Source organism: Procambarus clarkii, chromosome 20 (genome assembly GCF_040958095.1).
Source record: "Procambarus clarkii isolate CNS0578487 chromosome 20, FALCON_Pclarkii_2.0, whole genome shotgun sequence".
NCBI lineage: Eukaryota > Metazoa > Arthropoda > Malacostraca > Decapoda > Cambaridae > Procambarus > Procambarus clarkii.
The window spans coordinates 25,440,891-25,454,560 of record NC_091169.1 but is presented as its reverse complement, the minus strand read 5'-3'; the positions used below and the strand labels follow the sequence as shown (position 1 = coordinate 25,454,560).

The window sequence follows — 13,670 nt, the reverse complement described above, 5'->3', positions numbered from 1 at the left end:
GACTTGTAATTCCTTTATCTTGGTATGGTTCAGGTGGAGATAGAATTGACAGATGTGAACGACGAGTCCCCCAAGTGGAGTGAGTCATCCTACACGGCAGTGGTGGCGGAGAACACAGGGGTGGGGAGCCCTGTTACCACTGTGCTGGCCACAGACCCGGACCTTGGTGTCAATGGCATCGTCCGTTACCAGCTACCGGAGCCCCAGGAAGAGGTCGATGGTCAGTGGCTGTCCTTAGTCTCATTTTTCTGTACAGTACATTAAGAAATATTACTGCAGTAAATTACAAAGGTTCCCAGGCCATTTTTCATGTCAAAAGTGAAATATGTCATGTGATTAATGTAAAGTTTTAGTGATCGTAGTAAAAGCAAAAGGAAATAATGAGAAGTGTAGAGAAAAGCAATCTGAAACCCAAACAGTTGTTTCAGTGCTTATTGAAGGGGGAAGGGAGCAGGGGTAGAATTGGGGGAGGATAAAGGGGGGATGAGAGTAGATGGAGAAGAGGGAAAAAGGGTGGAAAGTTGGTGGAAGAGACTAGAGTGCTGCTGGATACCCCTTTTATATTTATCAATGGAAATCTGACTGAAGTTGGAGGGGAACAGGAGAGGAGGATGGGGTGAGGGGGGATATGAAGAGTGAGGTTCAAGAATAGGGGTGGAATGGGGGGTGGAGAAGAGAGACTGTCCCAGGCACTACTGGGTACCCCTTCTAGCAGAGACTATGCGAGAATGTGTTCTGTCTCTGCCTAAAGTTGAATGCCAGTTGGCTAACCTCACCCAACTTTGCAGGGGTAATGATCAGGTGTACGAGTCCAACATACGTTGGTTAGGATATGCCAAAGTTAAATGCTTTAATAAATATCATTTATGTGATTTATCATCCCCATGTGATTTTCATGGAGTCAGGTGTGTGAAATATTTGGCATGATTTCCCAAGATTTTTTAGTGGTTATACAATAAATTTTCTAAGAAGGGAGGAGATAGCAGGGATGGGGAAGGTGGGGTGGGATGAGGGGAAGGATGGTGGACAAGGGGGAAATGTGGGGAATAGGGGGAATGAGTGGAAAGGGGAGAGGGGAAGAGACGTGGATGCAGTAGGGTGCCACTTCAATATATACAGTATACAATACGGTATATAAATGGTAATGTCTGTTCGAGGTTGGAGGGTAGAGGGTAGGGAGATGAGGGGAAAGTGACCAGAGGAAGGGGAGAGGGGCAGGAAAGGGAGAAGAATCGCCAGCTTTTTCTTCAGGCTTTTCAAGGTTCGGTTCCCTTATGCCTTCCTCCGCCCTCACTCGAAATATTGTGTTCATGGACTCCTCAGCTCTGGTTTGGGGCTTTGGGACCAGCGCTCATCAAGCCAGCCATGGTCGTTGGTCTTGTCTACTTCGTTAGGTCCACAGTACAGTTCAGGAGTTTGTGGCCATGTGGCATGCACTACGGAAAGTGTGGATTCCTCCGGGCTCCATGCTGTGGCTTCATTTGGACTGTTCCCAGTGATTCATTGTCTCAACGCATAGCTCTTCTGCTCAGTTCTTGGGGTTTGATTCTCTGTGCTGTTCATATCCCAGGGAGTGTCAAACATCCTCATCGATGGTCTGTCCTGGTTCTTTCCTGTCTCCAAAGAGTGGACCATCAATACTGCCTCCTTCCTTTGGCTTTTCAAAACGTTCAGGTGCCCGGACTTGGAACTCTTCGTGTTGCCGTTATCTCGGTGCCTTCCTCTGTATGAGGTACCATTTCCAGTTTGTGAGGTCCTCATGGTAGATGCCTTTCGGCTGGACTGGTTGAGGTGGGAAATTCCTGTACAGTACCACTTTTCACAGTCCAGCTGTTGCTTCGGGTCCTGGCCAGGTTGGAGTTCTATAGGGATAGGGTGATCCTTTCGGCTCTTTGGTGGCTAGCTTGGCCTTTGTTTCAAGTGCTGCTTATCTAGTGTCTGAATCCGGGTGTTTTTCCGTGGCTCTGCCTCTTTCAGCCAAGGTCAGCCCAGTGAGTGCCTCACTAGGTTGACCTTCTCCTTTATACGCGTCTGGTAATTTTTACACATATTTATTGCCATCTTTGTGGTGATCAGGTGCCTTCATTGGTGGTCCCACCAGTGGTCCTCTTCAAGGTGACTTCCTTTTTTCGTCATTGTTCTTTGGTTTCTGAGTGTGTGTTTCATGGTTTTTTATCGATTTGCATCTCATGCCAAATACTATTGCTTTGTATTATGTGGCGTTGGCAGAGCTGCTACAGCTTGCATTTGGGGTTGATACTACCTTGGCTTTGTTTTGCAAGCTATCTCATGCACTGCTTCACCTCCAGCCTACTCACATGTCTGCCTGATCCAGCTTGGTTTCTGGACAGTGTTCTTTCATTATGCTAATGGAGTTTTTAATCGGCTGAGTTATTGAGTAATAATCACCAAGCAAAATATGTGAGTGTAACCCATAGCTGTGTTCATCTCCCTCACAGGGCTCTTCTCTCTGGCTGCCGAAACTGGTGTGTTGTCAGTCCGAGCCCCCTTGAGTGGTAAGGGCCGCACCGAGCCTTATGAGCTAACGGTGCGGGCTCTTGATCAAGGATCTCCCCAGCAGTATTCCGAGGCCACCATCAGGCTCTTCATTGGTGATGTCTCAACCAACGACGGCGTCCCCACCTTCAAGCGCCCTGCACCTAATGAGGGGGCGAGTGTATTGGAGGTATGAGAATGAGCTTTAATATAATTTGCAATTTATGTGATAAAGGTATTGACCATAGGAGTGCCACAAGGCAGCAGCTTAGGACCTCTCTAATTCCTCCTATACATCAATGACCTGCCAAATGTCTGTAATGTTCTTAAACCCATACTATTTGCTGATGATATTGCCTTTATCTTTTCAAACCCCAAACTAAATAATATTGTAAATAATGAGTCAAAAAGAAAAAAGTGTCCCCTCATAGATGTCAACCAACAAACTCACACACTAAACTTAGAAAAGACCTACCACATTTTATTTAGAAACAAATCATGGAACCAAATACACCTTCAGATAGACAATGTCAACATTAATAGAAAAATTGAGGGAAATTTCCTTGGTCTATAAATAGAGAAGAGACAACCTCGGTACTTATGAACAGCACACAGCCAAGCAAGTCTCGGAAACTGTTGGTAAACTTTCAAAAATCAAATATTATGTTCCCCATTCTGCTCTTCTGACATTACACAACTCGCTAGTCTATCCCAAGCTAACTTACAGGATCAGTGCATGGGGGTTCATCCACTGCAAACTACATCAAGCCCATCATCACCCAGCAAATAATTTTTTTTTTTAGTTCAGCTATCTGAACTATAACAAATTATGTCTCCAGACAACACTCAGCGCTTCTGTTTAAATCCCTAAACTTGCTAAATATACACTTGCCCCACACATTCTCTTATGCTATTTACACTTACAAAACCCTATTCTTAGATTTTAATCTTGTTTTGAAACTTCCTAGATCGATGTAACAGAACCCAAGAGCATCACACCAGAAATAATTTTTTTTTTTTTTTTTTTTTTTTTTTTTTTAGATATATACAAGAGTTGTTACATTCTTGTACAGCCACTAGTACGCGTAGCGTTTCGGGCAGAGTTTTGATATTCCCAAATATTCCCGTATTTGATATTAGTTTTGATATTCTCAGAGTCAGACGAAATCTCTGCAAATACGTCATGCAAATATAAGGATGTAATATATGGAACTTGCTTCCTAATGTATTTAAAAATTGCCCAAGCTGTACTCTAATAAAAAGTAGAACAATGAGGTATCTACTTTAGTCTTCATAGTATCCCACCTTGCGTTACCCACTCTCACAGTATATTACAATCTAGAAATGCAACTTCATGAGTACAGTATAATTTGTCATTTCCACTACCGCCCAAACGATGGGTATGGGGTGCATAATAAATGAACTAAACTAACTACTTAAGTACCTTGTAGTTATTATGTGAACTCAAATTCTGTTACAATGTAGCTATCATTGCTTTTATTTGTTAGCTTTAGGATCCGGCTGTAATGGGTGTTAGTGCTTTACAACAATGTACCACTTAATCATCAGTGTATGTGCTTTCACAACACATTGTACTGTACCTTTTTATATATTAATAAATAATACAAATAAATAAAAGGTTTTAATATGTATAAGGGAAATATACTTGAAGCTTGTGAAAACAGTTGAAAGACCAGTCAGAAAGCACATTTGTTTTCTATAGAGCATTTCCAAGCAATAGTAAATAACTAAAAAATAATTACAATTTTTGTTTCTTTTAATAAATGTTGTAATTCTGTAAAGCTTACACTGAATGAATTTGTATTTCAGTCACACCTTGAGGCCTTTGTATTGTGTTTTCATATGATTTATGTGATAAAAACTAACTCCCCTTTTGGGTGGTGTGTCTCCTGTAGAACTCCAAAGTTGGGACAGCAGTGTTCCAGGTCGAGGCTGAGGACCCAGATGACCCAAATACACCCAATGGAAAGATCGTGTACTCCTTCCTCGATGACGGCAGCAATGATGGGGTCTTTGACATTGGTACGTGCCCATTAAGTGTTTGCTGATGGTAATTACCTAAGTGTAGTTACAGGATGAAAGCTACGATTGTGGTGTCCCATCTTCCCATTACCCTGTCATGTTGCGCTTTGAAATTCTTGATAGCTTTGTCCTCCTCCACCTTCTCACTTGTTCTGTCTACCACTCTGTTTGCAAAAGTGAGTTTTCTAAATTTTTTCTGTAGCTTTGCATAATTAGTTTTAATCTATGACCTCTTATTCTTAAAGTTCCAGGTTTCAAGAATTCTTTATAAATTTTCCTGATTCCTGTTAATATTTTGTACGTACGTAGTGACCATATTGACTCTTTTCTTTTATCTTCTAACTTTGGCATATTTAATGCCTCTTACCTCTTCTCGTAGCTCTTTTCTTTCAATTCCGAAAGCCATTTAGTTGCATGTCTTTGCACCTTATCCAGTTTGTAGATGTACTTCAAGTTGGGCACCATACAACTGCTGTACAGTATATTCCAACTTCGGTCTCACGAAGGTCATGAACAATTTCTTTAGTATTTGGCCAGCCATGTATTTAAAAGCAATTCTGAAATTGGAAAGCTTCTCGCACATTGTTCTTCGTGAGGTCTTCAGATGACGATTTTCTATCTAGAACTACCTCTAGTTCTTTCATTATCGGAATACTTTAAAGCTTTTTCACATAATTTGTAGATCATGTGTGGCTTATTGTCTCCTATTCCACATTCTATTATGTTACATTATTCACATTAAATTCCATTTGCCAAGTGTTGCTCCATACACTTATTTTGTCCAGGTCTCATTGAAGGGCACGGCAATTGTCTTAAGTTTCTTATCTTCCCTAGACTCTTAGCGTGAGCTTTATTGACTCCCTCAGTATATGCACATTTAAAATATAATTCTTAGAATTAAAAGAACTAAACTACTAACTTAACAGATAAAAATAACTAAATAAATAGTATACAAGGTCTTAGCTGCTAATTGGTGTAGTAGTGATGTTTTGTGTGTCCCTTGGGAAGACTGTGTTGGCATAGCTGTGTGCTACTGAGTGGACTGTATGGTTGTGTTCCTTAGGGGACTATGTCGGGAGGGAGACTCAATAGAGATGGTGCTATCTTCATTTACCTATTGAGTAAATAAATCTCAGTACCCAATGATAAAATTAAATGTAATTATAATGCAGCATGCTCTGGTATCAGTTATATATTTTATTTGACCTAATGTTTTAATTCTGGTACTGTATTTTTTTGTGTATTAATAATTGTAAACAATTATGAGAATTATTACTTTATTCTTTATTGTTGTGAATTTATTTATTGCAAATTTTATATTTTATTTTATCTTTAAGCAATTGGAATATAACTCTTTTTAAATACTGTATTAGTTAACCTAGTTATAATTAATTAAGTGGCAAGTATCTTTCACTGATAGATTTGGGCTTAAATGCCCATGGTATAACCAAATTCTTGTAACAGAAAGAATTAGTGGCACACAAACATCTTGGCAAGGATCTCTGACAATAACAATGTATCACAAACTGTCCTTTTAATTTCAGTGTAGAATCTGGGTGCCCAAAGTCTTTGACAATCCTTTAAGTTCTTTGTTAAGACTTTGTATAGCCCTCTCAGTGGACTGGGCACTATTTTTTTGTAGTTAACTGATGAAGTGGTGTTGATTTAGAGTAATGGCATCTGGCTTACCTGATGGCGTTGGGTGTGGCTGGTAGCTCTGTCCACTTTACTGTTGTTTATATCACTTTAATCTAAAAATATCTAGGCCTGGTCCATGTTCTCTCTCGAAGACCATGTAGTTCCTTGTTCTGTGTAAGACTTTTATAGGTTTGCTGTAACTTAAGACATGCTATGCTCTATCTTTGGTGGATATTTTCCACACTTAAAATCATCAGCAAATATGTTCATATAATTCTGTATTCCTTCTGGTAGATCATTTATATAGACATGAACATTACTGGTGCAAAAATTTAACCCTGTGGTACTCCAGTAATGACATTCATCCAGTTTGATACATTGCCTCTGATTACTGCCCTCATTTTTCCGTGGTGTGGTGTATGTCATGCAGGCAACTGCTGACAGTGTGATGTTTGTTCTATGGATGTCTGTAATTGGTGCAAGTTTCTGCAAGGATGTTAATCAGAAACTTCTCACATATACTCTGGTAAGTTTGCTATATACTCTTCCAGGCTTGGTGCCTTCTTTTGATAATTATCTTGTGAGTTTAATGGATTTCCTAAAATCATAACCATCAAGAGATCGTTATCTTCCTTTTAATTTTTAACGTTCCCTGCCACATTCTGACATGGAAGTGATTGTCATTGGTGCTCTAGGAATTAAATTTTGTTATAGGTAGCAAATCAGTGGTTATTGCAGTTGGTTCGCAATTGAACGGTCCAGGGTGCGATTTCTGAGCAAGACGAGATGTTTGGGCATGTTTCCTTAAACGTGGCTTCTGTTCACCTAGCAGTAAATTTACATTATGGAAGTTAGGCAACTGTTGTGGGTTACATCCTTGGAAAGTTCAACCTTTGGCCTTGGCATACAGTGGTTCTCATCCTGGAGTCCCTTTGGAATGGAAACCCAAACTTATCCCATTGATGGCAAATACGGATTGTGTTATTCATTTTATTACTTTTTATAATTACTGTATATGACTTTCTGTCACCAGATCCTACAACAGGGATGATCAGCACTCGGGTGGAGCTTGACCGGGAGATGCGCGAGCAGTACACAGTGGTAGTTGTAGCTCAGGACCTGGGCCGACCCCCACAGCTCGCTTCTCGCCTCCTCGTTATCAATGTCACCGACTCTGATGACAACACTCCGGTCTTTGTCAGGCTCCAGGTTGGCAGCAACTGTCTTTCAGTGAATTTATATGTATTTTCTTGGGGGAGCTCCGTGTGGCTCCCTGACGCTATACACCGAGATGGTTCACAGCTCGGTGAACGCACACAGCTGACACGATGGAAGTCACGTCAGCTGATGTGAGTTTTAAAAGTTTTACCATTTGCTTATTACCGGTATATTATTTTTGAGGGCAGATCTACATTTTGGGCACTCCCAATACTTAACTGGCATAATCTTCTGGGGTCGACTCGAGCATCCCATCAAATATTATATAAATTAGATCAATATTGGCACATTGGTCTATTGTATTTCTGCGGTTCTGGGTGTGTAACTAACAGTACAGTATAAGTAAATATTTTGAAATTTTCTCTACATTTTTAATCTAAAAATGTCTAATTGTTTAATTGATAATTTCTTGTGTTTACCATTTCTTTAAAAAATAAAACAGCAGTGGTCACTTATTTACAACAATTAATATTTGTCCTTAAAGCAATATTTTCTTTTGTATACAGCAATGATAAGGTGTGCTTTTTGACATGTTATAATTGTTTAAGTGCTAACATTTAATATTGAGAGCATACAGTATATGACTCCTTCACTGGCTGTGATCATACATACTGATTCTGTAATATTCTGCACTTGTCTGTACTAATTAATAGTATAAAGAGTAGAATAAAATTATAATGTTTTCATTAAATCAATGTGAGATGACATGTGCAGGGAGGCAAACCGCTGGAGCTGGAGGTGGAGGAGGAGGCAGCCCTGGGTACGCTGGTGGGGTACGTGTCGGCTGTCGACAACGATAGCGGCAACAATTCCCTTGTCGACTACCGCATCATAGGTGAGTCACACAAATCATAATATCGACATGAACCCTAGAATGCACATGACATAACACATAAGAATGACAAGAGATACACACACTGACAAGAGTCAAAGAGTGCACAGAACAGGCCACATGACACGTATCACAATGACGAGCAATGTCAGGAGTGAGGTACATGAGTAAGCACATCACTATTAAACGTCAAATGAAAAAGAAGTCTTTTTCATTGTTATTTAAGCCAAGCCATTGTACAGTATGAAAAGCGACAAGAAGGCCAGATGTGAAAGATAAAACTTGCAGAATTTATCCTTGTCAGGCAGGAAGGAATCACATACTCAAGTCCTTTAAAATAAAATAATATTGTGCATCCCTTTTAGTATTATTAAATAGTAAATAATAAACACATTCATAGACTAATTTTTTGTTTTGAATAAAAATCTTTGATATAGTAACTTGGTATGCAGTACATGTATTGTACGGGAAATAATCATATTAGAGAGGAACTTTTCTCCCTTTAAGTTCGTGGTGCTTCTTTCACTACTTACTTTCCCTTTGTTGTTGTAAGTTGGTTTCCAAGCATGTGGTGCACTCCTTTCTTTCTTAGGTTTTCCTTGATTGGCATCTCATTCTGAATACTGTCCCATTGTATTATGCGGCACTGGTGGAGCTGCTGCAGCTTGCATTTGTTCATAATACCTTGGCACTGTTTCACAGGCTGTTTCGTGCTTTGTTTAGCCTTGGCTTGCTCATGCACTACCTGAGCCTGCTTGGTCTTTGGACCGTGTTCTCACTTTTCCTTCCTCTTCTCGATTTACGTTGTACCCTTTGGTCCATGATTCATTCTGAGGCATTTTTTTGGTTTCCCCATGCCTCCAGTTATCTGGTCATGGAGCTTCATGCTCTCTGGAGTTATGATTTCTGTTCTTTTGACCCTGGCGGACATTTTTTTAATTTGCAGCTGGCTCCTTTACTGGTGAAGAATGAGTTGGTTGGATTCTGGAGGGCTCTTTTTGGTTATTGATTCTTAGTTGGTTTAGCCTGGGGTACATCATACGCTGTGTCTGGTGGCAGCTCTCTGATGCTACCTCAGTGCCACCGATTCTGATTTGGTGGAGGCTTCGTGGGTTCGTCTTGTTTCCTTGTTTCCTTGTTTCCCTGTTCAAGTGGTGATCATATCTTTTTTTTTTCTATCTTCTAGTTTTGTTTGCTTAATAAGTTTAATGCCTCCAGTCTCTTTTCATAACTCTTGTTTTTCAGTCCCGGAAGCCATTTTATAGCATGCCGTTGCACCTTTTCCATTTTATTTATGTAGTTGGGTACCATACAACTGCTGCATATTTCAATTTTGGTCTCACAAAAGTCATGAACAGTTTCTTTAGTATTTCACCATCCATATAATTAAAAGCAATTCTGAGATTGGAAAGCAACATATACGCTCTTCTCTCAATGTTCACTGTGGCTCCCTGATTCCCTACTTCCCTTCCTCTTGGCTTAAACCCTTAATGTTCAAAGGTTTAACGTGAGTTGTTCATCAGCTCCAGAACTGAAATGGGGGAGTCGATCAAGGGCTGGAGCATGGCTGTCTGGTGGCGGTAATTGGTACTAACGAGTTTTGAGCTAGTTTATGTAAATCCCTTGTTCTGTGTGAATTATTTAAGGAGTTGTTTAGCAGTTTTGAGGCTTCATTTTCTGTGAACCCTTCAGTTGTCTGTAAGCTGCGCTGACTTTCACAAGACTTTTTCTGGTGGTGTGGCGGATTGTCAGCTGCTCCCTGTGCCTCTGTGATAGGGCCAGTTTCTAGCTCTGGTCCCTGGTAGGCCATACAGAACTTTTGCAATTGATGTTACCTTTAAGTATGGGAATTCTCTGCAAGGTAACTTCAGGGAACCACCAGGGCTTCTCCAGAAAGAGGCATTTCATTACATTCAACACTGGTTTTTAATAACCAGTAACCACATGGTAGTGGAGGATGCAGGAAAGTATACTCAGGTGTTGTTATATCTCCACAGATGGCAACAATGATGGCTTGTTTGGGGTGAACAGAACCTCGGACAACAGTGGCATGATCTATGTCAAGGGACATGTTGACAGGGAAGAGGTAAGTTCCACCTTGTCTCACAATCATCAGTGTCATTTCCAGTCTCACAATCATCAGTGTCACTTCCAGTCTCACAATTACCAGTGCCACTTTCAGTCTCACAGTCACCAGTGTCACTTCCAGTCTCGCAATCATTTGAACATTACTTATAAATAATACTTACTTATGCTTAATTAATTTGGTTAATTTCTTGAGCTTGTTATTAAAATAGAAACTAGTCTGTGATATTTTTGTCCTTTTTAATTAAAATAAAATATAAATTTATAAAATTTTTAGTACTGCATATTACACTTTAAAGATCATTGTGCCTGGATTGTACCTGGAGAGGGTTCTGGGAGTTCTCCTACTCCCAGAAGCCAACCTGGGGCCAGGCTTGGGTAGTAGTCCAACAAACTAATGCTTGGCATGGTCCACGGGGCACATATATCCACTGCAACAAATTGGTCAGGCATTTCTCTCAGGAAAATGCCTAATTTTTTCTTGAAATCCACATTTGTTCCAGCAGTATTTCTTACTCAGTACTTGCTGGGAGGTTATTGAACAACTGAGGACTAAACATTCTGTATAACTCTCATGTCGAGCTGTATGACTTTGAAGTCTGATTTTAATACAAAAATGTTTAAACTATTTTAATTCCAGGTCGAGTCTGTTACTCTGACATTGCTGTGTGGCAAGCTTGGCAGGAGGATGCCCAGCAGGAAGACCTACGACCCGGCCAACCCTGCAATGATGCAGGTATGTGATGACTCTCGTTCATCTGGTATGGGCTACTCACATTTATCTGATGTGGGCTACTCACATACACAAATATACATCAATCATAATAATTTAATGATGAGAACATAGTGGATGTCAAAACTCAATAAATTCAAAATGTCATTTGACATATTACATGGAAGATGGGACACCATGTGCTTAGCTCTCATTTTGTAATTACGTTTAGGTACAGTAATTACACATATACAACTTATTAAATTATATATAGTTTAATATATAATATAACTATATATATAATATGTATTATATATATATTATATATAAATTATATATAATTTAATATGCCAAGTTAAATTAGAGATTACATAGCACTAACATACACCCATTACAATTTAGACTTCCTCCAGCATATACTGTATATGCAATATGTTCTTATTATAATGGATGTTAAATTGTCAGGTGCACATTGTGGTAAAGGACCTGGATGACAACAAACCCATGTTCATGAAGGCGGTGGTGACGGCGGGAGTGAGGGTGGACGAGGCACTTCAGGCAGAGGTGGTGAGGCTGCAGGCAGAGGACAAGGACCCCACTGCCCTCCCCATCAGGTCTGTCTCTCACCTCTTTCACCAAGCACACACTTGTCTTCCTCTTACTTGTATATTATTATATACATATACAGTACTGTATTTCAATTCCTCTTCATCCAGAAGATAATGTTTTTCATTCAATTTAATTAGGCAGATATAATTTATGGGAGTTCTGAGATTTTAGTTCATGGATGAGAGAGACTTTATAGTAACATATGTTTGTCATATTGTATTTTGTAACATTGTCACTAAAATATTGAATTAGAAAAATACTACATTTTTTAAATGTACTCAAAAGAAAACTGTAACCTTGTCTTGCATTATGGTGGCAGGTACAGCCTTCACAACATCAGTTTCTCACACATTGAGGACTCAGTGGAGCTCCTGCCTGATGAGGAAGTGAATGCTACGGGTGTCTTCCTTTTGGAAGAATCTTCGGGTGTGTTACGAACCAATGCACCCCTCACTCGCTATGCCCATGGTATCTTCACAGCCTTTGTCACTGCCTACTCTGCACCCACTGATGAACCAGCAATTGCCCAACTCACGGTGAGAGGCTTGAAAACCGAGAACGTTTGTTTTAAATTTGAACTAGTTACCTTCGTTTTAAGTTTAACATTATCTGGGTGGAAGCATAAATATTAATCACATAATGGGTTCAGAAACTGAACTCCAATATTCTTTAACCTAAGCAATTCATATTGTGGTTAACTAATTATATTCAATTTTAATTTGGCTATTATATGCACCCTGCATTCATCAAGCAGGTATCAATGAAAATATTAATCAGTGTATACCTACCTTTAGTTGGCTAACTTGGAATACTTAGCTAAGATTTTTTGGGAGCTCTGAATTCATAATGCAAGAAGTTTCTGAAGAAATTACTGGATCTGCCTGGCAGTGATCATGTGGGCAACAGTGACAGACAGCCTCATAGACCAGGCAGTCATTAGAGAGGGTCGGCTTCAGGTCAGGCTACAGGAATAAAACTCCTGAAATCATTCACAGGTCATACACATTCATAAGCTCCCTCAGTGGTCATAAATGCATCTCTACACATTGTGGTCTTAAGAATGCACATCTCACCATGTGGTGCATTGACATGCTTAGACTTTCTATTCAGATATATAGTAGCTCAATTTTGTACATTATAAAAACAAGCACTCTGAGGCTGAAAAGCTTTGATATTTATAGTATAGCAATGAACCCTTATTGAAAATGTAATGTGGTATTAAAGGCTGCTTCCCACATAGCAGTGATGTTAACAAAGACATAATACATACTACTGTTTAGTGTCACCATCAACGATGAATCGGCAGCGCTTCTTTGTGTGCTGCCAACCTGTGCTGGCAGCACCAGTAACGTTAGCGCTGCCAGACATCGGTTACTCTGAGGTAGACCTTTTCACAACTAGCAGGTGGCTAGTTTGTGCCACATCTGTGTCTTTCGTTGTAGTGGCAGTATGAATTTTCCTGGTGCTCCTTTTGACATTTTTCTTTGTCATGTCTCTTCTGTGTTCTATGATTTTGTCTTTTGTTTAGCTTTTTATTGATTGGCATCTTGTGCCAATCAAAACTAAAGCAATTTATTTGGTGAGGACCGGGTGACAAGGTAGTCAATACAGTATTTATAAATTAGAGTTACATAATAGGGCAAGTAATGAACTCATTGTAAATGTCACCACTGAGATACACTTAGTTACAAGTATATCTGGCAGATAAGTTTGTATGAGAAAGTTGATCACATGGAATGAAAAGTGGGTGGACAAAGACATTGTCATACATCACAGCATTGCATTTTATTATGCAAGGATAGTTCCCAAAACAATATTGGTAGTAAGTTGCATACAATGACTTCTTTTAATATACATGTATAGTAGCAGTTCTGTACTTGCAAATACATACCTTACCTGAAGGTATGCCATCTCTCTGGTGGCCTTGACAAGACAGGAAACTAACAGCTTCTCAAAGGAACACCCCCATTTGTCTAGATTTTATCAAGCTGGATTTTGAACTGCAACAATATTTTGACATTTACAGCTTTGGCGGGT

The 13,670-nt window shown here is 39.7% G+C and overlaps 1 protein-coding gene across 1 annotated transcript in view; it reads left to right on the top strand.

Moving 5' to 3' along the window:
* Nucleotides 1-13,670, top strand: part of Cad74A (cadherin 74A) — a 53,124-nt gene that overhangs the window by 32,528 nt on the left and 6,926 nt on the right. Inside the window, exons 24-32 of the mRNA XM_045738068.2 lie at nt 34-220; nt 2,460-2,686; nt 4,413-4,539; nt 7,211-7,386; nt 8,110-8,230; nt 10,225-10,313; nt 10,953-11,048; nt 11,490-11,638; nt 11,953-12,169. Coding sequence (XP_045594024.1) covers nt 34-220; nt 2,460-2,686; nt 4,413-4,539; nt 7,211-7,386; nt 8,110-8,230; nt 10,225-10,313; nt 10,953-11,048; nt 11,490-11,638; nt 11,953-12,169 — 1,389 coding nt within the window. The remainder of the gene's footprint in view (nt 1-33; nt 221-2,459; nt 2,687-4,412; nt 4,540-7,210; nt 7,387-8,109; nt 8,231-10,224; nt 10,314-10,952; nt 11,049-11,489; nt 11,639-11,952; nt 12,170-13,670) is intronic.